Below are 25,114 nucleotides of genomic sequence, written 5' to 3' on the forward strand. Positions count from 1 at the left end.
ATTTATTGTTCCTTACCATTACTGTAGCTGGAAAGGAAAATAATCTTGGTAACTTTTCTTAGACCATGTCCAGACTGCTGCTGGAGTCCCATGTTTGGTTGTTTGACTTTTAGTTATCAAGGTGTCAGTGGGAGTATATTGGGTTTTACTTCTCATCTTTATGGTAGCAATTGTAACAGTCTGTCTTCCTGGATGCTGGTTGAGCTCTATTAGGGTGGACCCCAGCCTTGGCGCCTGTCCATCAGAAAATGCTAACTGGTATCTTTTAGAAACCTGGTTTATTTCTCATTTTTCTTCTAAATCCAGTAGAGTGAAAGTCTATTTATTTTTGCTTCAATTTTTTTATATTTAATAAGACAACAGCATTTGCTACTGTATATAAATCAAAAATATAATTATAACTAGGTTCCATTAATAAAATATTATATATAATTGTTGGTAAAATTTAATGCTCATGAATTAACCCTAAGTAGTCAGTAATTTCTTACATTTCTCAGCCCTGCTCCTGAAGGAAGATATAATTGTTAAATAATTTTGGATATTTATCAAAACATAGACTGACACGTTCATTTTTTTTCTATTCCAAAATGGTAGGATGATCCAAAGAGAACTCTAAGGAATCCCCTACATTCAAGCCATATTTTAATGTTTCTTCATTGCTGTTGTCAAAATAAAGTAATGTTTCTCTTAAGAAGAAAGAAAATGTATTATTATAGAATTGATAGGTCATGCTATGCTTAAATAAACAGGTATATCAGTATGAATTATAATTTATGAAACGAAACATTTAAAAAGATTCTTTAGATTCTGGGGTTGTAATCTTTAAGAAGAGAATTATACAAGAAGTTATTTTTGCTAACTAGGGAATAAATTGTATGAAAAAATATTTATGTATTTTTGCATACTTTGAAACGGTGCAATTTTATAGGAAGCCAAAATTCAGTTTCCCCTATGAAGGTATGAAGTAAAGTTATTGCAGGTCACTCACAATTTGGGCAAGTAATCTAGGGGTAGGTAGAGTAGAAAGGATCATGTTCATTCATTCATTACACATTATCAGTAGCTTATTAGATAGTCATTGTATCAAAAGCCAATGTTAAGATGGAAAAGTTTGTTGGGACATGTTTTATAATGTTCACAGTTTTGTTGGACATAGCAAGTAATAGTCACTTGCAGTACTGTTAGCTGTAGGAAATGTGTTCATTCATTCTACATAGGCTTGAAATTAAAGTTTCAAAATCATTTAATGTTTGCATGGGTATAAGTTGACAGTCTTATTTATACATATATTTCATTAAATGTATCTTACAAATTAGATTTTACTATTAATTTTAATATGCTTGTTTTACTTAGTGAAATTATACCAATGTATATTAAAGTTCTAAATGTGATAACAACCCTAGACTAAGTTTTTAGTTATTTTTAATATTTCTACTTTAATAAAAATTTGGTCCAGTCCAAGTCTAAGAAAATGCAAGAAAATATGTTGAAATAAAGATTTGTGAAAATTATTAGTTACCAAATCAATTGTTATAAAAATATTTACTGTAATCCTAGCACTTTGGGAGGCTGAGGCGGGCGGATCACTTGAGGTCAGGAGTTTGAGACCAGCCAGACCAACATGGTGAAACTCCGTCTATACTAAAAATACGAAAATTAGCTGGGTGTGTTAGTGTGCCTGTAATCCTAGCTACTTGAGAGACTGAAGCAAGAGAATTTCTTGAACCCAGGAGATGGAGGTTATAGTGGGCTGAGATCTCACCACTGCACCCCAGCTTGGGTCACAGAGTGAGACTCCATCTATTTAAAAAAAATTAAATCTTCATATTTTAAACATTTATTTGAAAATTTGATTATATACTTTACTATGCTATAAAATGCTAAATAATCTAGGAGTGTTTTGGAATCTTTTGAGACAGGGTAAATGTGTCATGTTTATATGCTTAAAAAATAAGATGTTTTTCATTCCAGACTAGAGTTTACTCATTTTCCTTATTCTTAGGTCATCTGAATAGCTTTATGCTTATATTTTGTATAAAATTTTCTGAGGTTTGTAATCCTGTTTAAACACATATGAAAACATCGAGGTTCAGTCATACAAAATTACAGTCATAGATGTAATTTGGCTTTTTGGTCTACGTAACTTAACACAGTAACTGCTTTTTTTCCAGTACAATTTGAAAAAAGTGGAAATTTCCTAGGGGAAAATATATGCTTATCAAAAGTTAGAGCTGTCTTCTTGAGCAGCCTTCAAAGCTGAAGTAAATAAGACATGAAGTTTCGCTTCCAAGCAGGCTTTAATTTAGAAATTGCTGACCAAATAAAAATGTCCATAGCCTTTTGTCATAAGGTTTGCTGATTACTTTGGTCCAGTTGAGCTGATTAGGTCTTAAATATTATAAAACTCAAAGGTAATAGCATAAAAAGTGCCAGTTTAAATATTTTATTGATCAGTAGTTTGGGCAGTAAGATGGGACTCTTATAAAATCAATTTAATTTAAGATCAAGTTTTACAGTATTTTATTTCTAGAATTCTAAATAAATATATAGAGAATTATTTTTGGGCTTTGTGTCAGGAAAACTTCCATATAACGTCATGTTAACTTTTAAGTCTTGCTGTGTTAATTTTTTATAGTTGCTTGTTAGAATCCTTCAGTGGGAAACCAGGAGAATGCAGGATCCCTTCAAAATGTCAAATCTTAGAAATTACTTTTCTTTCACTCTTCTAGCACTATAAGCTGCTCTTATTTCTCTTATTCTTAAACTTTCCTATTCTTTTGTCATTCACAAGATCAGAGAGGCCTTAGGCATAGTGGTTAGGAACTTGGGCTTTAAGACCCAGCTGGCTGGACTTAAATTTAAATGGTCCTGCCTCTCACTAGCTGTGCTGACTGGAGGTTCTTTACCTCTTCAGGACTTTGATTTCTCAACTGGTAAGGTGGGATTTGTAATAAGGCCGTTAAAAAAATAAATTTGAAATAAATAATAAATGAGGTAATGCACTTAGAGCATGCTTAGCAGAGTGCCTGACATACAGGAATCATTCAAGAATTGCCAGCTAAAATAATTATATTACGTTACAGGATTTTAGAATGAGATTCATAAACTGAGATGAAATTCCAAGCTCAAGAACAATATATGGGTGCCAGTACTTACAAATTTTAAAGTGAGTCACTAGACTGTTCCTGTATAGCTCATAGTTAAAAGTTTTTAAAAACCTATCTTTCCAGCATTAGAGATGTCCAGTTTCAACTATTGTAAGTGATTTATTTTGGGGAGATTGGAAGGAGCTGTGGTTTGGAGTGGAGAAGGGCTACTTTAGTGCAGGGGACATTAAGGGGATGAATTCAGAGTTTAATTCATGTTTGATGTAATTTGGGGAGCATGAGGATGTGAGAATTTGTAGCTAGGTGGCCTGAGACAGGAGAGCAGAGTCAGAAGCTGGACTGCACCAGGAGATAGCCCAATAATTAGCGCCTAGGGGTCGGAGGTACATATTTCATCGCCTGGAAGTGCGCCATGAAGAAAGGAACTGTCCTAGAAGCCTTTAGAAAGGGTACTGTCTCAAATGCTCAGATGGCTTCCTGGTGGCATGATGTGATCTTAAGAAGTGAGGAAGAAGTTGAAAATGACTAATTGAAAGAGGCACAAAACTGGAATTTTCCAGCAGAATTTTCTTAAGGTGGTCACGTAAGAGAGAGTCAGCTTTGACCATCTTCCAGTTCACTCATCTCACTGGCTTGACTTTGGTGAGTGGCAGATTATGAACAGAATCTGAAGACATATTCTTTCACACTGCAAGGTTTCAGGTTTTAAGCAAAAGCAAATTAGTGGAGAAAAGAAGAACAGAGTTGTATGAATTTAGAATTTTGTTTTATTCTAGAGCTAAATAGTCTAAATTTTTGAAAGAGGACATTTTATGACTAAGAAGGCATGGAAAATTAATGTTACCATCAGATTTCATTGGAAGATGGGATAAAACTAGCTCACAGAGATTTTTATAAGTAAAAGTGGCAGAAAATAAAATTACATAAAAATATACATAAATAAAACAAATGAAAATGCAAAACATATATTAAAATAATATTAAAATTCAACTATTTTAAAAATAATTATCACTTAGTATAATCAAATATGCCATTAACAACTATGTGATGTAGTTAGAGGAGATATATTCTATGTCTTGTTTCCCCCTACCAGCATGAGTGCTAATTAAGAATATGGAATTATTATGCCATGGTGGGAAAGGCGGTGTGTCTGGGGACAATTTAGCGGATTTTAAACTGGTGCTAATGCTAATTATCTGAGTGATCTTTAGTAAGTTTCCTAATCTTTCCAGGGTTCCCTATTCCTCATCTTTAAAAGAAGGTTATTTTATATTATTCAGAAAGTAACAGTATGGATCTGAGTGACTATAAACTCCAATAATAAAGAAATGTAAAGGGAATATAAACAAATGTATGCAAAGTTTCCAATTAGAAGCAAAACTAGACTTAAACAGGTTAAATATATTTAGAGGATGAGAATTCACTGTGGCCTTGATCGGTTAGTATAATTTTTTATGCCAAGGCTACCATCATTTCTCATCTGGACTCTTAGAATAGCTTTCTGATAGGATACTGTGCTAGGTTCTAGAAAAATTGGTGAACCAGGTGACTAAGGTCCCTAAACATATGAAACAGTCTTTCCTGGGAGATAAATCAATAGTTACAATAAAGTCATGCCTTTTGATTGTGGAATGTGCATTAGTTTAAGGAGACCCGTTAAACTTGCCACTTCCCCACCTGGTGAAGGATATCAGAAGATGCTTCTAACAGGCACTGTCATTTAAACTCAGCCCAAGGGTGAGTAGGTAGTCACTGAGATGAGAAGATACTAGCTTATGGAAAGGCCCAAAGAATTTGATGTTTTTCATAACTTGAAATAAATTTAGTATGGCCTGGAGTGCTGCGCTTGAGGGATGGAATGGTGAGGAAAAAAAAAACGCTTGCAGGATGAAAACCAAGATCTTGCAGGGACGCAGAAGCGTCATGTTGGTCCCTTGAGAGTTGCTCAGAGTAGTTGTTGATTTTAGGTAATACTGGAGAAATATCATCTTTAAGAGAAATGTAGGGAAAGTCTTAATGAATAAATACAGTACATATTTGCAAATTGTGTTTTGTTTTTTTGAATTGACCAGATGTTTTAGCTCAGTTTCATCATTATTAATGGTGATATGGTAGGACCATTTCAGTACAATGTGTGATATTTTGGAGTTGATCTGGAGCAACTGGAGTTTTAAATTTCTAAAAAAAAAATGGAAATGCCTGTTTTTCTTAAGGTGAGTCCAGTGCTACATTAAGAGGGTGTTTGGACCAGGTGCAGTGGCTCATGTCTATATTCCCAGCACTTTGGGAGGCTGACCTGGGCGGATCACTTAAGGCCAGGAGTTCAAGACTAGCCTGGCCAACATGGTAAAACCCCAGAGGCTGAGGCATGAGAATAACTTGAGCCCAGAAGGCAGGGGTTGCAGTGAGCTGAGATGGCACCATTGCACTCCAGCCTGGGTGACAAAAGCGAGACTCTGTCCCAGAAAATAATAATAATAATAAAAAAAGTGAAGTTTAATCTTCTGGACAGGATAAGGTCAAAATTGTCTCCATAAGTTCCTCTGTAAGTTTAGATCCGTTTGCTAGGTGTTCTCAGTTACCTTGGTTTTCAGAATTGTACATAGTACAGTATCTTACTAAGTTTTTGAAGTATCTTATCAAAAAAAAAAAAAACTTCCTGGTGTAAAAATGGCTTGCTCCCCTTCAACCTGTTGCCCTCCACTCCATATTTATTTGAGTGTCCCCTGCAGTTATTGGGTGTAGAGTACTTAACAGATGATTGACAAAGGTGATGAGGAGATGCAGATGCAGATAATAACTGCATCTGTTGGTGTTTCTCACATAAATAGCTTCCTCACCTGGGATTGGGACCTTGGACAGAAGTATTCAGCTAATAAGATATTCTTATAGTTGCTTTATACATTTTCTTTGAGCTCCCAAACTTTTTAAAGATAATATCATCCATTTCTTTGTAAATAAGGTGACTAGGATATAACTGTCCTTATATTAGAGGATATACCAGATAATTGCTACTTACCCCATGGTCAGAGTAACCTATGTCTTGTTCATGTCATTTTGACTTCCGCATTCAGAAAAGAGAGGACTCTTCAGCCAGCAGTAATGTGCAGTCTTGGCCTATAGAGGCTTCCATACCTCCATGTATTCACAGTTTGCTCCTCTAAGGCATGAAGGCATATTATCAAAATGTATAATTACAGCTTGAGAGCAATAATAGGTGTAAAGGTTTTTCAATATTTTGTTTTGTTTTCTGAGGTTTCAATAGATCTAATATCTAATAGAACAGAAACTTTACAGAAATATTGAATTTATATGAAAACCCAACCAAATAGGAGGTCTGTAGAAGGTATCGTTCTAGCCACTTCAAGATGGAAGTGTCTAATCAGTGGGATCCCTATATTTAACTTCAAAGATGTTATAGCCACATCTATAGCTCTTTTTAAATGCTTTTAAATGCCATTTGATGTTTTTTTTTCCCCTCATTCTCCAAACTCAGTGGCCATAATGCATTGACTGTTTCTGTGTGGAGAGCACCATCTGATTTGTTTTATTCTGAATAGATAGTGCTTCTTTTTCATAGGTTTTTAAAAAATAATTGAAATAGTCTTGAGTGGATTCTTTCAGATTAGTTATATGTAGGTATATATACATATATATAAAGAAAACTAATATGAATACATTAAATTCTAAAATTAATAACATTTATTTTGCTTTAGTTGTTTAAACTCCTGAATCATTATAATTTCCTTTTAATCAATTTTTTTTCCTGTTCTTTTTCCTTCCCTTTATGATCAGGATTTCAAGTTTATTATTGTGGCTTTGTCAGTGCTTTGACCCTACTCTAGTAACTTCCTTTGACACAATGTGATACAAACGCATGAAGTTGATGTTACTATTTATTGTTTTTAGAACATTGGATTTATAAAATCACAGGGACTTAGCTATTCCCTCTCCAATGTACTTTTCTCAGTATTTTGCAACTACTTAAAGATTTTCTTATAGTTGCTTTATAAGAACTCTTCAGAGCCAGAATACTTAAAGTATTCTGTGTTTTTTGTTTGTGTTCTCTCAGTTATGTGTATCTAGTTATTATAAATTCCTCACCTACTCATAATTGTGATATTTTATATATTTTCCAATTCATTATTATATAATTTACATCATGGATCTAAGAAAAGATATATAGAATACTTCAACTCTGTTTAATCATGACTTTTTTTTTTTTTTTTGAGATGAAGTCTCGCTCTATCTCCCAGGCTGGAGTGCAGTGGCACAATCTCAGCTCACTTTGCAACCTCTGCCTCCTGGATTCAAGCGATTATCCTGCCTCAGCCTCCCAAGTAGCTGGGACTACAGGTGCATGCCACCACACCCAGCTAATTTTTGTATTTTTAGTAAAGTCGGGATTTCACCATGCTGGCCAGGATGGTCTCAATCCGTTGACTTTATTAAGAGATTTTTCTATAAGCCTGAAATCTAAATTAGATTTATAGCACTTATCATAATATATAATTATATATTTATTTTATACTTTCTGTTATCTGTTTTTCACATGAGATTGTAATCACCCTGAAGGCAAAGCCTATGTTTATTTTGATCCAACTTTATACATAGAACCTAGTGGATTGTTTTTATATATGTATATGTGTGTGTGTAAAAAAAGAAATATACATTCATAGCAAATATTTTAGGAGTTTTGTAAATGAGAAGAAGAAATTTGAAGAGAAAATGAGTTTTGAACAGAAAATGGAGAAATCAGATTTTCATTTCAGACAGACCACTGAGGCTGCATTGAATTCAATGAAAGGAACAAGATGAAGAGACCCTAGTTGAGTTAAATGGAATTGGTAGGGGTTAGAAAGTCATATATTTGAAGGTGATTTAAAAACCTTACTGTATTTGTTCTCTATTACTGCTGTAACAAATTACTACATATTCAGTGGTTTAAATAACACACGTTTATTTGCACAGTTTTGTAGGCTAGAGGTCTGACATGGATATCCCTAGGCTAAAACCAAGGTGTTAGTGTGACTGCGTTCCATTCTGGAGGTTCTAGGAGGTAATCCATTTTCTTGCCCTTTTTAATGTCTGGAGACCACCCATGTTCCTCGGCTGCCTTCCTCTCTCTTCAGAGCCAGCAATATTGCATTTCTGCCTTTCTTCTGGAGTCACATCTTCCACTAGTTCTCTGTCTCTCTCTTCTACTTTTAAGGACCTTTGTTATTACATCAGGCCCACATAAATAATATAAAATATCCCCCTATTTTAAGGGCGATTAGAAACCTTAGTGGATCAGCAACGTTAATTCCATCTGCAACCTTAATTTTCCTTCTCCGTGTAACAACATAGTCATAGGTTCCTAGGATCAGGATATGGACAACCTGGGAGACAGACATATTATTCTGCTTACAACATCCAGTTTGCAAACTGATAGATTTGTTGTTAATATTGAGGGATGAGTTAAGGATAGGATATTGGTTCACAATTTGTGTACTTGGGCAGATGCTGGGTAACAGTTACTGAAACAGAGAAATCAGGAGGTGGTGCCCATTTAATGGGAAAACAGTGAGTTCAGATGTGAACATGTTACATTTGAGAGGCCTCTGAATTGTGTCTGAATCATAGAGGGAAATTTATGCTGGAGATACTATTTTGGAGGTTGACAGCATTAAAATAATAGTTGAAATCCCTAAACTGATAAATTTTCTTTGAAAATGAATAAAAAACAGAGAAAATACAGAAGAGATTCCTGAAGAACATAAAATTTTGCATTGTTCAAAATATGGCAGTTTTATGGAATATGATGAAATATGAGCAACTGAAGTAGAATAAAAATATTAAGATAATTTACACAGAAACTAATTTTCATTGATAAATCAATGGTTGTAAGTCTATACAACTCTTATTATTCTTCATTAGTAAAAATTAGAACTGCAGTATATTTACCTCTGTAAAAGGTAACTTAAGACTTGGCCTGGGTGGCTCTCACCTGTAATCACAGCACTTTGGGAGGCCAGGGTTGCATAAGGTCAAGGCCAAGGTGGCTCAAGATCACTTGAGCCTAGGAATTCGAGATTAGCCTGTGTAACATGGGGAAACCCCATCTCTAGAAAAAAGTGCAAACATTAGCCGGGCATGGTGGTGCACATCTGTAGTCCCAGCTACTTGGGAAGCTGAGGCAGGAGAATCACTTGAGCAGGGGAGGTGGAGGTTGCAGTGAGCGGAGATCGCGCCACTGCACGTCAACCTGGGTGACAGAGGAGACCCTGTCTCATAAATTAAAAAAAAAAAATGGGCAGTTTATGACAGAAGCAACCTGGCCACCTAATATTGGACTCTATGCCTAAAATTTTAGCTTCTTCCTCAAATCATGGGTCATGGTCAGCAAATGTCATTGTCCTTATTTGAAAATAAAATCAGTCTATAGAATCAGAATTGTACTCACATGTAAGAAACCTTGGGAAAAAAATATTGGTTTATAAATCAAGTGAATCTACAGATAGAACTATTTTTCTTTCCAAAAAATTAAGACTAGGCCTTCTAAAATTTAGCCAATAAAGGATAGGCAATAACTGGGAACTATAACATATTTTGCAAATAGTGTCTGAAATACTAGTGTTATAGTTGGCAGTACCTATATTCGAAAATTAATTCCTGTAAATAGAAAATTTACCTGTGTTTCTTCAGTGCTGTTCAAATTTAAGAGCTTTAAAATGGGTAGATACAATCATTCATTTATTAAGTGGAAATAGATCTAGAGGATTTTTAAAAAGTAAAACAGGGTCACTCCTTTCTAGTAATTTAGTACTCTTTAAGAAATCTTTATCTGTAATTTGGTCTTTTGAATGGATTTACCTGCAGGGAAGGAGGTTCCCTGGGGAGACAAATCATCAGTGAATAAGTCAATCTCATTTATAAATGAGTCTCCTGTATGCCTGATTAACAAGAACCAGTCTCCTAAAATATGATTATGCCTCTTTGGAAGGATAAATATTAATCTTCTCAGTCACAAAAGCTAAGGATAGAATTTTGAACCTGATTATTTCACTTTGTCATCAAAATATTAATAGTTTCGGAACATTACAGATTTCATTGCCATAATCTGTATCTTGGGTAATCAATAAGTTAAGAAAACTGATCAATGTCTTATCAAACCTACATTTGCTGTCTTATGCTTAATTATACTTAGGGAACCCATGTTGAATGCAATATTTTCCATTTGCCTAGATGTTAAAATGTCTTTATCCTTTCTTTTGCATTTACTTTATTGCAGAAAGTTCTGATGATAAACAATTTGACAATAGTACTTAATGATTTGCTTCCCTACAGGGTAATGATAATAATGCATTTATTGTATTTTATATTTTATGCCAACCATAAAGCTTCCATCTGTCATTCTTTTCTCTATATTGAAGCCATGCTGCTCTTGGCATGGGTCACATTTGTAAATGTTTCATTTATGAACCATTCCTCCTCCTGACTCCTCTGCAATAGAGAAATATGCCAAAAAAGATTAGCTGCCTTATAGTTCATGTGTCTCTAAATTTGGCATCACATTCACTGTGACATTTCCTCAGTAGTTTCCAGTAGGAATTTGTCCTACATAATTCTCATGATTTTATTTATCAAATAATTGTGCTAAGAGCTGTTTAATGTGTAAATGATATGACAACTGGTTGTCTTAATATTTTTTTTAAGTCTTCACATTTTTCCTGCCCATTTCTCTCATTATAGACTACTCTGTTCTACAGGCAATATTACTTACTAAACTACTACAATCCAATTTAGCTATACAGAAGACAACACATAATTTTTAGGCAGTCAAAGATGTTGAAAATGTGGGAAAATGATTAGAAAATAAGATTTTCATTTAAATTATTTTTGTAGCATCTCCTCAGAATGTATATTATTGTGTCCGGTTTAATGACCCAATAACCATGTTTTGTGAGCAGGTGACTGTGAAATCTGAATGTTCAGGAATAGAATTTAGTTGGCTGCTTGAAGAATATTGGCAGTTCAGCTCTACCTTTTTTAGCGTCTAAAGGAACTAGAGTATAGATAATATTTCAGAAATCAGCTGGAGAAAGGGGGTGGGGGAATCAAAGGAAAAAAACACCATTGTTCTTAGATCTCTCTTGAATACTCGTCAAGTGGATTAATTAACAAGAGAGACTCAAAAGTTGAAGAAGAGGCAATCATGACCCATGACACAGCAAGCAAATTTTTTTGTGTTACTCTTCTTGTCATGTATAGGGTAGCCATGCTACCCTAGTAGGGTGGCTAAGAAGATCAGAGTCTATTGACAGCTAAGTTAGGGTTGATACTACGCTTAGAGAATTACATGGTTTAGGGTAGAGCAACACCCAACAATTAGTAGAATAAGAAATATGACTTGACCAAGCATACAGTATTAAAGCAAAGTATAGAACCCAGGAAGCAGATAGGAAAAGATGTAATCTAAACAGTGGGAAGTTTCTTGGGACATGATAGAAGTTGGAGATTTAGGAAGTCTCTTTCAATATATTTCTGTGAAAAATTGCTTGTGTGTCGTGATATTAGGTATGCCATGAAAAAGTCCCAAGTCAGTGTTACCTGAAAGGCGCTGTTATCAATTCAAATTTAACTTGGATAAATAAATAATGCAAAAGGGAAGAGAAGAAATGATTATTCATAAGCATATTTGTATGCTATTTTAGTTAAATTGTTTTCTTCGTATGATGGATGTTGGTTATCAGATAGTAGGGGGGATAATTTGAACACTGTACACAGTCAGAAATGGGGATAGATGTCCAGGGTTTGGACTGAGAGTGAGCAGTCTGAGGGCAGTCAGTGCTTCAGGGGTTGGGGCCAAGCTGGAGCAGAGAAGACGACTCCAAAAGATACAAATGTGTGTTTTGTCACAACCCATTCTGTGCTCAAAACAAATGTCCACTTCGATTTTATTTTTTCTAGAGACCACTTTGCCTCTTAACTACATCTCAGAAGATCATATGTAAATAGGCCTTGACTTTTTCCATCGCAAACCAAGTACAGTAGCCGTTTAAATTTTATCCAGCACCTGCCTTCTTGCTTACACTATACTGCTTTTCCAATAGTTGGTTAAGAATGTTCTTTTCTAAGACATACATTTCCTGCTCATGATCCTTTTTGATTACCTCATTCATTCATTCATTTTCTTCAACAGATACCCACAAACACCCCCCCAACACACACTCACACACATGTTAAAGTAATAGTTATAATTGTGCTGTCTTGATTTGGCTGTAATGTCAATGGACAAAAGAATTCTTTAATTTTAAGTTGTTTAATATGTATTTGTTTCAAAATTATGGCAGCACAATTAAAATTTTTATCTGATAATTTCTTATTTCTGATGACTAAAGGTTAGATTACTAAAGTGTTTACCTCTGATAATGGTTAATTTTTTTTTTTTTTTGAGACAGGGTCTTGTTCTGTCACTCAGACTGGAGTGTAGTGGTGCAATCATGGCTTGCTGCAGCCTAGAACTCCTGGGCTCAAGCGATACTCTCATCTCAGCCTCCTGAGTAACTGGGATTACAGGCACACACAACCACACCTGGCTAATTTTAATTTTTTAATTTTTAATTTGTAGAGATAGGGTCTTGGTATGTTGCTTAGGCTTGTTTAATTCATTTTTAAAACATCTCCCACTCTATGTAAAATATCTCTTTGGACAAATTTAGCAGACATTTCCTGTATTTGGGATTGTTTTGGAGAGTATCCTACAGGTAGGAAATTATTTCCCTTTCTGTTGTCTACTGGGATGCATTTAGTCCTTGGCACATCTATGAAAAGTGTGATAAGTGGTACAATTACTGACAATTTTGATGGTGATTTTGAAGATGTGATATGGGATGTCTGCCCTTTTAGAAGAGCAATTTAAACTACACAGTCTACTAAATAGCTGCAGTCATTTTTTGTCTGCACCTTCTAAATGAGGGCATTTTAATCTGTTCTGCTATATATGCTATAAACTATGGCATGTGAGTTGACACAAAAATCCTAGTAGTGAAAGTTAAAGTAGAAAACTGGTATACCTTGAAGGTAGGCATTGTAACTTACAGACTTTCTATATCCTATAGCGTCCAATATATAGAGTTTAAATATAAGAGACTTAAGAAATGTTTGTTGAAATAACATCAAAATGTATGATGTAAAATCAGGTAACATTTCTTGACTGCTTAGGTCCTAGTTAGGGAAGTTAACATCTATTTTCATTATGTCCATGTAAATGTAATGGAGGGAACAAACAAAACTGCAGGAAGAAAAATTTTTCCATCTTCAAGAAAAAAGACTAAACTTTCATTCTCATAATTTTTTTCACAGACTCAAAGTTATTTTTTTCCTTTCCAATATAAAGCCACTGTTATTTTTTTTAAAGTAACGGTTTCAGTAGTTTCTTTTAGACCTTTCTTCCATTATATAGAAATGGTTTTGGATTGAGATGGCCATTATATTGTAGATATAACTTACAAGTAAGTAGTTATAATCTCTTTTATCAGGACCGTTAAACCAATGATTTAAGTGTATTTCAGACCTTAAGTTTCATAATATTCTTCAAAAAATTGGAAAATGTCCAAAGCCCATAAAAGACTAGTGGGAACATAAGAAAGGTTAGAACTAGAAAGGCAAGACACATGTTTGATGCTGTGTAAGCAATGGGGAACATGTTCAATGGTTTGAGCTAAATGGGGCACTTCTTTGTGAGAGATGAGAGACTCGCAACATTTATTAAATATAAGACTAGAAAATCTAAGACTATAGCCAAGTAGTCTTTTCTACCTATTTAATCCCTGAGTAATTGAGACAAATGTAAATAATATAGGTCTCAACTGAATTTGCTTACAAAGTGCTGAAGATGTCAAAATAGAGGAAGCATCTAATTGCTATTAATTAGGGACATGCCAAATTTTCTTTTACTCATTTTTAACCACACAGATAACAGAACAATTTTATAGGAAAGCACAACTTTTCAGGTAACTCATTAATAAATCTCAATGACCTTGCTCAGGAGCCCAGGAGGGAACCTGTAGTTTGGTGACCTTGTGATAGATCACATCCACACCCGAGTTATCCTTTGGTCTCTGTGGTAAGTGCTGGTAATAGCAAGTTTTAGGAATGATTATAAGGCTGAAGCAAATATAGCTCTGTCAGTCAGGATAAGGATCTGGAGGTTCTTGGAATGAGTGAAATAAGAAGGTATGAAAGTCAAGATGAACATTTCTAGTAATATTTTAATCAACTATTAACCGTTCATTATTTGGATAAGGTTTTCAGTGATAGTTCTTGCTCTAGAGTATAACTTGCTTTCTAAGTAATAGCAAACTGCTTCACTTGATTTATCCTGAAAGTAATTTAGTTAGGTAGAAAATTATATAGCTTGAGTGTTTTGCCCTTTTTTTTCTATTTAAGATAACAGTGAAGAAAAGTAATTTTTGATTTTTATACCTTATTTTAGTAACTAAGGGAATCATCTATTTTTAAGAAGGGACAGAGATATTTGAATGTTTTCTGAAAAAGATACTCTCTAGCAGAGTAGAAAACTGAAAGGTGTAATTTCAAAAGTTCTAGACTTGATTTTATTCTCTAATTAGAAAAAGCTAACATCACTATGTTCATATTACCTTATACTTACAAATAGAATTTCCAATCTCAGATGTAACTGAAGGGATAGATAAAATTAAAATAATGAACGCCCTCTATGTTAAAAACATGGAAAGAAGCAAAAACCACAAAAAATAAGAATAACCACCACAACAAAACAATGCTGTAAGTACACCTACTAAACAAATAATTGATCTCAGGTTCTAGATAAAAGTAGCTTTGTTGTTTTTAAGAAAGTATGATCCTCTTTAGAAGATTTTATCTTAAAATATTCCCAGTACAGAGAGGACCATACCAGGAGTCAACATAATTCAGTGTTTATTTAAAGCAATCTATGTTAGATTTTTTTCAGAATTAAATATGGTTGCAACTCTGTGTGAGGGTAGTTACCCATATTATATATATCTGAAAGTAAAAATTTTTGGTTCTTACCTTTCAGAAATATACAGTGATGTTAAAACTGGATTAATTTGATAATCTAAATGTCAGTTTAAAGCATTTAAACAGTGTTGTATTTCAATGGACTGCTTCTAAAATGTAATGTATAAAGATACATGTTTGTTTATATATCTATAATTTGAAGTACTCTCTGATTGTATCTGGTCATGATGTTAGAAGTATTGTCATTGTTTACTGGTGTTTTTAAAGAGCTATTGGAGGTAGTAGAGTGTTACAGTTAGTGGAACATAGAACCATCATAAACCTCTACTGATGTGCTGCTACTGAGTGACTTAGTAACTTTACTTAGTAACTCAGAACCTTAAGCTGGGCCTTAAAGTTTCTAAATTGAATGATTCTAGGAAGAAACCCCTTACTTTTTTTTCATAAGGTTTGTTAGAGAAAGTTCTCAAACATGTATTTATGATTGTCTGAACTTTAAAACATATTGATAAATCTTTGGACTCAATTTACATGACATTGACTTAAATTTTTACAACAAAATTATCCTAAAAGAATAGCTACTTTCTTAGTGGCTTGATTTATCTCTTCCTTGTGTAATTTTTCAAAGTGATATATGAATAAAATCTCATCCTTTTCTTACTGTGCTATCTGAATAAAGATGATCTTCTATTATATACTATAAATCAATATGCTAATTGTTTTTAAACTAATACCTTTTAGATTTACTGAAATGATGTAGATAAAGACTTGATAAAATATTTAAAGGCAAGAAGTTAATATTTAGCTTTTTATTCTTAGGTAATCATAACTTTCAGATTTAATCCAGTACTATTAAATTTGTGTTTATCATTTGATATTGTCTTTTAAAACACTATGAAATTTTCTTATAATTTCCAAAAGCATGAATAAAGGCAACTCTAATACACTAAAAGACATGTTCAGAAAGAAATATAATATGCTGAAAATTTTTTTCTAAAAGTTAATAGGAAAATTGTATGCAGTTACACAGACACATTCTATGCATTATGTTGCTTACAAAACAAAATGTGTATTTTTAGAACTTTATTTTATTGCCCCCAGGCTATTTTTTTTGTTTTATTCAATTTCTCAATTTATGCTATGAATAAATAATTGTATTTTCATTTGTACTCTTTACATAAATAATAGGTGTTAATCTTCCTATTTAAACATTGCTATTATATTAAAAATGGAAAAGTATTGGCTTTTTTACTGATGTTAATGCTGATGTAATTTTTTTTTCTTCCTACTGAGTTTACAGTGTTTTTGCTGTCCGGTAGGGACTAGGTAACTTTTGTTTGGAGCCAGCAGGAGGAGCTCTCACCTTGCTGGGTTCAACGTAATTAGTGTGCCTGAAAAACCTGAATTTGTGGGGGTTTTGTATGTGAAACAAATGATAAAATTAAAATATTTACTACATATCTCTAAAATTCTAAATTTTATTTTAATATTGAAGTATAATTCACCTGTCTGAAATGCAAATTTGGAATCTTATTTTTTTTAAGAATTTTTAAGAGGTATGATTGCAATTTAATCAAATAAAGCAGTTAGGTAAATCTTGTTTCTGGAAGATACTAAGAAACAAAAAATATTTTCTAAGCATTTGCACTATAATAGGTACATACATATTTTCCTTTTTTACTTGTTTTGAAGTGAATATACTTCACAGTTTACAATTATGAATACTGAGAACAAAGCAGGCTTAATATGTTTTAGAAACAATAATTAAATGAATTAATGAATTAACTTATTGGTCATAATTCCTATATAAAACTTATGAAAAGGAAATAGCTGTTGATAGATTTCAATACGCATTAGAGATTTTAGACACTTAGCTCTAATGAAAGCCTTGATTTGAATGTTGTGATTTGTAGGTTGTACCAGTGAATTTTCTGCAGAAATCTTTGATGAGAAAATTAGAATAAAACTTATGAACATTTAAAAATCACCATAAGAAATACTGATGTTTCTCTCCATTAAGTGAAGTACATATTAAAACAATAATGAGATACTGTTGCACACCTGATAGAATGACTTTAAAAAACTGGACAAAACCAAGTCCTGGTATGTACAGGAATGGGAAAACCATACATTTCCCTATTGTGAATCTAAAATTTCACAGCAGTCAGTTTTGGAATCCAGATGGATAGTTTATTTAAAAAACAAACATTTTCTGTATAACCCACTAATCTTACTCCTTGTTATTAACCCTGGAGAAATAAAAGCATAGGTTCATATAAAAAATCTGTATAGGAAAGCTTAGAGTGGCCTATGTATAATGTTCTTAACTGGAAATAGCCCAGATGTTCATCAACTAGGGAATTCCATACAGTGGAATAGGTTTCAGCAACAAAAAGGAACAGTTGAAACATGCAGTGACATAGATGGATCTCAAATGCATATGTGAAGTAAGGAAACCAGGCTCAAAAGGCTACATGCTATATGATTTCATTTATTTGACACTCTGGAAAAGGCAAAGCTACAGGGAAAGAAATCAGATTAGTGGTTACCAGAGGATGGGGTAGGAAAGGGATTTCTTATAAAGGGCCACAAGAAATTTTGGGAGGGTAATGGACGTATTCTCTAGCTTGATTGTAGCCATGGTTCCATGGATGTAGGAGTTTGTCATGATTTACAAAAATGTACATTTAAAGAGGGTGGATTTGTTGTGAGTCAAACAAATTTTAATAAATCTAACTGATAAGACATGGAAACTTATAGATTTAAAAAAACACTTAAACAGGAATGCCAACTAACTTATTAGCACTTATTTGAATCTCGGCTTCTTTTCAAATGAGACAATAAAGAATATTGAACACTGTCTGGATATTTCATTGCATTAAGGAATTTTTATATTAATGAATTAAGATATTGTAGGTATATTAAAAGAGTATTTTGGAAATACATGTTGAATTTTTATGCAGGTGAAATGATAAGATTCCTGAAATTTACTTCAAATGAAATCTTATAGTGGGGAAGTAGGTAAAAATGTATAGAAGAAACAAGATTGGACATTAATTGGTAATTATTGAACCTGAGTGATGAGTATGTGAGGGTTCATTGTACTGTTTTTTCTACTTCAAAAAGTATTTGAAAATTTTTCACAATAAAAATTGATTAAAATTTATGACTTAGTTTTACAAATGTATGTTTAGTGAATAGATTTTAACAATACTAAAGGAATATTCTGCAATGAGTAAGTAGAGTTTAACCCAGGAATTTAAGGATACTTTCATATTTGAAAAATGTATCAATAAAATTTATCACAGTGGTTCACCTAAGTAAAACCTCGGAATCTTTAGAGTAGACACCAAACAGCAGGTGCCAAATAACATACTCACAATTGCATTTTAAAAAATTATAGATGAGAAACCCCCAGTCAGGTGCCTTGGCTCACACCTGTAATCCCAGCACTTTGGGAGGTCAAGGTGGGAGGGTCACTTGAGGCCAGGAGTTCGAGACCTGTCTGCATAGCATAGTAAGACCTTGTCTCTACAATAAATGAAAAAATTAGCTGGGCACAGTGGTGCGTGCCTGTAGTCCCAGCTACTCAGAAGGCTGAGGCAGGAGGATCGCCTTGAGTCTAGGAGTTCGAAGCTTCAGTGAGTATGATTGTGCCAGTGAACTCCATCCTGGGCAACAGAGCAAGACCTGTCTCTTTAAAAAACAAACAAAAAAAAAAAAAAAAGGAAAAAGAAATCTCACTTCCTTAACAAGATGAAAAACCAAAATTAATGATGTGGTACCAAAGCATTGTTTCTCAGAGTGAGGTTCGTGGCCTACTGACATCTGGAGGCCTAGGAGGTAGTAGTTAAAAATAAATATCTGCTGAATCATGAGCTGTCCACATTTACCTGCCAGAAACACTACAAAAACTCTCCTTAGTTGATCTCCATCTGTCTTTCCCAATCGTTTCTATCATCTAACTTTCCCCAAGTAGTCTCCACCCCTACAACTGAGAACTGATTTAGTCATATTTCAGTTAGTTTATAGAAAGTATTATAAAATAAAAAAAAATCTTATCATATCTGATTGAAACCCCCTCATCCTAGACCAGTTCATATTGGATCCCGTTTGTGAAGTTCTCCCAGAACTGCCAACCCAACTTTAGCTTAACTTAATTGCTAGGATGTTAATATAATCTTCACTTTTATAATTTAACAGAAAATGTTATTATGTGTTTACATGTCTGCTTTTTTGACAAGATTATGAATTACTTTTGGTCAGGAAAAGAGATAGATGGTTTTTACGTTTGGTTTCGCATCTTATAGCCATAAGTAAACTACCTAGTGTATATAATAATAATGTAGTTAGTGCTTTAAAGATTGTAAGATTTTTCAAAATGAGTTTTTTTAATACTTGGCTGATTATATATAAGGACATTTAATAGCACAAAAAGAGAATCAAGAAATCTGCTTTAATACAGGATTTTCTTCCTGAATGTGGTCTAAAAATACTGTAAATGAAAGTGGGGGAAAAGCAAAGGTAGTTATTTTATCAGTTTTAAACATCTGCTATTAAAAAGACTTAATTCTGTTTAATAATTTCATTTAGCATTGTTTAACAAAAATATACATACTTTAATTTCTAAATACTTTATGCATTTTATCATTACTTAATACTATTTTATATTAATATTTAATATGTAAATTTCTGAAGATAACTCATTAAACTTAATTCAGTGAATAATAATAAGTGTAATTGACATTAATGATTTAAATAACTTTAATAATTTAATATATTTTTGCATTAGTTGAGAAATTCATGGAATTTTTATTTTCTATTTAATTCCAGTTGTGTTGCTTGATACAACAACTGTGCTGGGAGAGCTAGGATGGAAAACATATCCATTAAATGGGGTAAGTTTAAATATCTGAAAAATTGCCATCTTTTTTAGATTTTTAAGATCTCCTAATAGTTGGTGGAACAGTGAATTTTGGGCCCTACTTGTTATGAATTTTGACATATAACTCACATCCCGTAGAAAAGGTTAAAATACAATTAGAACTGGTAGTCAGTGGGAATGATATGTAAAGCTCCTTCCTCTCTCCTAAATTAGTAATTATTCTTTAATACTGTGTTTATACATAGTGACATTAGAATATCTCCCATATAAATATTTTCCTTAAATATAAATTTCTGTGTGTAAGTTTATATATGTTACATTTATGTTAAATTTGATACCCTCAATGAGTATTTGTGCATAAACTTTAAACTACTGTAGTATAAATGGATTGTGCAAATATTAACAATTTGGTTTTTAATACAGAATACAAGTCTACTAAAATATTATGCATTTTTGAACTTGGTGAAAATATACAAGGTGATTAGGTTTTTGTTAACTGAAATAGTTGTATTTAAAGGCTTGTTAAGGATGTGTAATTTGCAAAATATAGTTTTTCATGGACCAACATTTTAGCTATGGTTGTACTTGACTTTTTATATATTTTTATATATTTTGCATCATTTTCATATTACAATATATGTCTACTTCTCGTTTTCACACTGAGCTAAAATAAAAGGGTGGTTTGTAAAGCATTTTGCTTTGATTTTTGTCTAGTTAATCAAAATATTGAATAATAGAGGCAGTCACATGTTTTCAGATACACTTGGGTTAGCTTTCCTTTTTTTCCTTAGAAATGGTAATTTTCTTATTAATCACATTCTTAGTTGACATTTTCACATTGCTTCTTTTATTATATCTTCAAATTTAAATCTCAAAGGAGAAATTGATCCAAATATGTTTTATTCTTTTAGAATCTTTCACATATTGCTGTTTGAATTTGACATTTTACAACAACAGTTATTCACTAAGTGTATTTTCAACTAAAATATCCTATGAAGAGTGAAATCTTCCTCTCTTTAACAGCCCATTTGCTTCTTTAAATTTGTAAGTTTTATATACTGCGAGTTTATTTTTCTGAAATTTTTGTTTATTCTACTAGAGCTCTTATCAAACTGTTTCTGAGGTATGTATCTTAAACTAGGATTATGCTTTTATCTTCAGTCTTATTTCCATTAAAATGAATAAACATTCGTATTGTTGAGTATATTAAGTGGGTCATGTTTTTACTTTTAAGAAATGAATGAAACTTTTCTAAAATACCTTTTGTGTGTGTGTGTGTGTGTGTGTGAGAGAGAGAGAGAGAGACTGTGTGTGTGTGTGTGTCTAATCTTATGAACAGTAGAATGAATAGATGGTATAAATAAGATTTTAAAAATATGCAATTTATTTATTTTTTCTTTTTTAGTGAAGAGGATAGATTACTGGTACTAATGGAGCTTTACTTAATGCTATTTATAGGTTAAAATAAGGAACTATTCAGTAAGGATGAAGAACTTGGGAAAGAGGCTACTGAAAATGCCAAGAATGAAAATAATCTAGATATCAATATAGGTTACAGTACTTAAAATCCACCAGAACCATTAATCAGTTTATAACATGTAAACCAGCATTTATATCGAAACATTAAAATTGTAATTATATCCAGTTGAAATCATATAAATTTTTCAGGTACTCAGTTTCACTGAGCCATGCTCATTTGATTGGCCATTTTAACAATTACATTTTTACATAGACACTAATTCAGTTGATTTTACAAATATGTCATGGGTGGAAGAGACATGTAGACAATATAATTGGCAATATATGAGGTAAAGTATGTTTGGTATTATAAATAATGTATTTCTCAGGAATAACTTTTTAATTGAAAAAAAACTCTTCCTATAAAGAATTGACATTTTTGAAATTGTATAATGTGCTACATAAAATATAGGTAATTTAATCATTGATTCCATAGATTTTTCTTTTTACTTAAAATCATCATTCCACTAGTAATATCATGCTGATATAGTTACAGAATTAGGCACTCAGAGTGTGCCTGTGAACAGACTGATAAATAATCATTTCAGTGGGAAATTGAGCATCTCTGGTGGTTAGTAATTATGGAAAAAGGATGAATAGTCTGAACAAATAACGTTTTAGGCTTACAGAAATGAAAAGAGAATTATGAATTTTCTAAAACACTTGCTTATCAATTCATTTGTGCCAACATTTAAAATATACTTTTTCTTTTAAGCATTGTCCTGAATTCAATTTAACAAACTTCTGTTTTATGCTGCTCTATGCCAAATACCCTGTTATCGTGCCTAAGACAGATTTTTCTACCCTCAAGGGGTATTGAAGCACAGCGATAATTATACAGAATCACTAGGCCAAAGAATGTGTCTTCAGGTTGTTCTGAGTAATGTTTTGTGAAAGAATAATAAAAGGAGAGGTTAATTCTGGTCAAGGAAAATTGGGAATAAGAAGTTGCATGTCAGCTCTTTCAAAAAAAAAAAAAAACGTGAAGGAATTGGCCTTGAAAAAAAAGGGAGAAGGCAACTTCTAGGCGAAAGGAGTGGCTTGAGCAAAGGCACAGAATTATTTCATGTATGTATCAGGTTTTAGGAATGCTAAGAATCATTTGGCCTGTAGGGTTGCAGTGGAAATAATCATTTGGCTGGAGTGGAGGTGTACAGTGAGAAATAGGATCTGTAATCATAGGCTAAACCACATTTTGCAAGACTTAGAATTTCACTAAGTTGAGGTAGACAGTGCATATCTCTGCATCAGTAAGTTAACTTTTAAAACCTATGTTTAATGTGTACATAGTGGATGAGATCTTTGTTACATAGTTGTATTGGACTTAGATATAGCCACTATAGTATATAAAATCAGATATCATTTTCAACAGTGGAGTACCTGTTAATTAAACATTAAGACAAAATTGATGTTAGGAAAACAAAAGTGCTGTTGGATATTACATCACATTTTATTTTAATGGCAGTTGGAGATTAGAAATCTTTGTGTTTCTCTAATACTGAATATTGGTTTTGAATATCATATTTTACAGATAATTTTTGTGTGCTCTGACTTAGATGATCACTAGGGCTTCAGCAATGCAATATAGTACAAGATATGTGATCTTATCTGTTGGACATAGTGAATTGGTATTAGGAAACTTACCCTGAAATACTTCATGTATTGGTCATGGTTCTTTAGAGAAAAAGAACTAATAGGAAATATATCTGTATCTGTTACACATATCTATATCTGTTTTTCTACCTAATGAGAGAGAGATTTAGATTTATTTTGGGAATTGGCTCACATGATTATGGAGGACATGAAGTCCCATGATCTACAAACTGAAGAACGAGGAAAGTTGGTGGTGTAATTTAGTCCTAGTCCAAAGGCCCGGGGAGTGGGTACTGACATCAGTTCCCAAGTCTGAAGACCCAAGAACGAGGAGCTCTGATTTCTAAAGGCGGGAGAAGACAGATGTCGCAGCTTAAGAAGAGGGAGCAAATTTGTCCTTTCTACATCTTTCTCATTCTATCTCCACTTCAGTGGATTGGATGAGGTCAAGTTACATGAGTGAGGAAGGGCAGATATTCTTTAATTTATCTATTGATTCAAATACTAAGCTCTTCCAGAAACATCCTTACACACACACCTGGAAATAATGTTTTAGCAGTTATCTGGAAATAATGTTTTAGCAGTTATCTTTAGCCTAGTCATGTTGATACATAAAATTAACCATCACAGTTAGGAAAATAAACATGTCATTCATGTGTAAATAAAAGCTGTAAGTAAACCTAACAACTAATGATTTTTATTTTTATAATAAAAGAAGCATAGATTACAATCAACCTCTGTAGAAAGATACTTTATTCCATTAATCGGAGCCCATCATTTCCTAATATAATTTTTCCAAAGGTGAAAATCAAAGGTTGGATGTACTATGATAGAGAATGGAGTAATTACCAATAAACATTTGTTTTTATAATGCAATTTATATATTTCATATAGTAAGAAGTAATTCATCATAGTAGAAGATTTCAGTATTACATTTTGATTCATCCTAAAATTGAAATTATCCAAAACTATACCATGTACATATTCAAGTTCTGAAAATGTAAATTTTGGTGATAATTTCTGTTGGTGAATATGGATTGCTATAGTTACTGTTTTCAAACTGATATTTAAATATTTTTTCTTCTTAGAAACTTCACAACATATATGGTAATGTTCTAAACACCCATCATGTTAATTTCAATTATATTGTTCCATATTTCAAAGAAATGCATTAGGTTTTGTTAATTAATCAATTCTATCAGTGTACATTTCTTTAATATCCATGTTTATAAGACATTTTATAGCTGTGAGGTGTTAATTGCCATCCACATAAGGGAAAGGACTTGATAATAGTACTCATATCATTAGATTATTAGAAGGATGAAATTATGTAATATATGTAAAGAAGTTAAAATAATGTCTGGTTCATAATAAACATTACATAAATATTATCATTAGGAGTACTGCAAGAACCCCAAATATTTTAAAGAAATGAAAAATCCAGACTTCTATATAGACCATTTGTTTCTTTGCTTTTTCCAAAATCAGGTTTTATCATGTATCAAATATTTTTTTTTCTGAACCACAATTATATTTTTGTGCCTTTGTTTACTTAACTAATAAGACAAAAATGTAGAATGAGTACTTTTTTCATTTAAATATAAATAAAATATACATGTACACTCATTTATTTAATCTTTCACCACACATTATGTGAAAAATGCTATTTTGTGTACTGGAAGTGGTGGTGGACATGGTCAGTCATTACAAAAATATATGAACCCTCTTAGGATCTAGTACTAGTTATGATCTTTAGCTGTGAATACTATATCCAGGTTTGCTTGATATATAATCAAAACATATGTTATATTTTATTAAGTTAGCTTCATAACCAAGAATTGCCAAAGCAAATATGGGCAGTAATAATAGAAAGACTCATTGACCCTAGATGTGAGATTTCAGTGTGGTAACGGCCTCTTAAAAGATGCTGAATCGAATTAACCAGGAGATAGAATTTGAAGGCCAGTGTATTAAGTTCCTTGAAAGCATTTCCCTAGAAAAGAAA

At 32.7% G+C, this 25,114-nt stretch overlaps 1 protein-coding gene across 11 annotated transcripts in view; it reads left to right on the forward strand.

Moving 5' to 3' along the window:
- EPHA6 (EPH receptor A6) overlaps nt 1-25,114 on the forward strand; it is a 955,687-nt gene that overhangs the window by 33,241 nt on the left and 897,332 nt on the right. For all 11 annotated transcript variants that reach the window (XR_008624784.1, XM_034956983.2, XM_034956977.2 and 8 more), the window contains exon 2: nt 19,947-20,011. Coding sequence is in view for 10 of the 11 variants with exons in the window: in XM_034956983.2 (XP_034812874.2) it covers nt 19,947-20,011 (65 nt within the window). In the remaining variant the exon portion in view is untranslated. The remainder of the gene's footprint in view (nt 1-19,946; nt 20,012-25,114) is intronic.

Source organism: Pan paniscus, chromosome 2 (genome assembly GCF_029289425.2).
Source record: "Pan paniscus chromosome 2, NHGRI_mPanPan1-v2.0_pri, whole genome shotgun sequence".
In the NCBI taxonomy this organism is placed as follows: domain Eukaryota; kingdom Metazoa; phylum Chordata; class Mammalia; order Primates; family Hominidae; genus Pan; species Pan paniscus.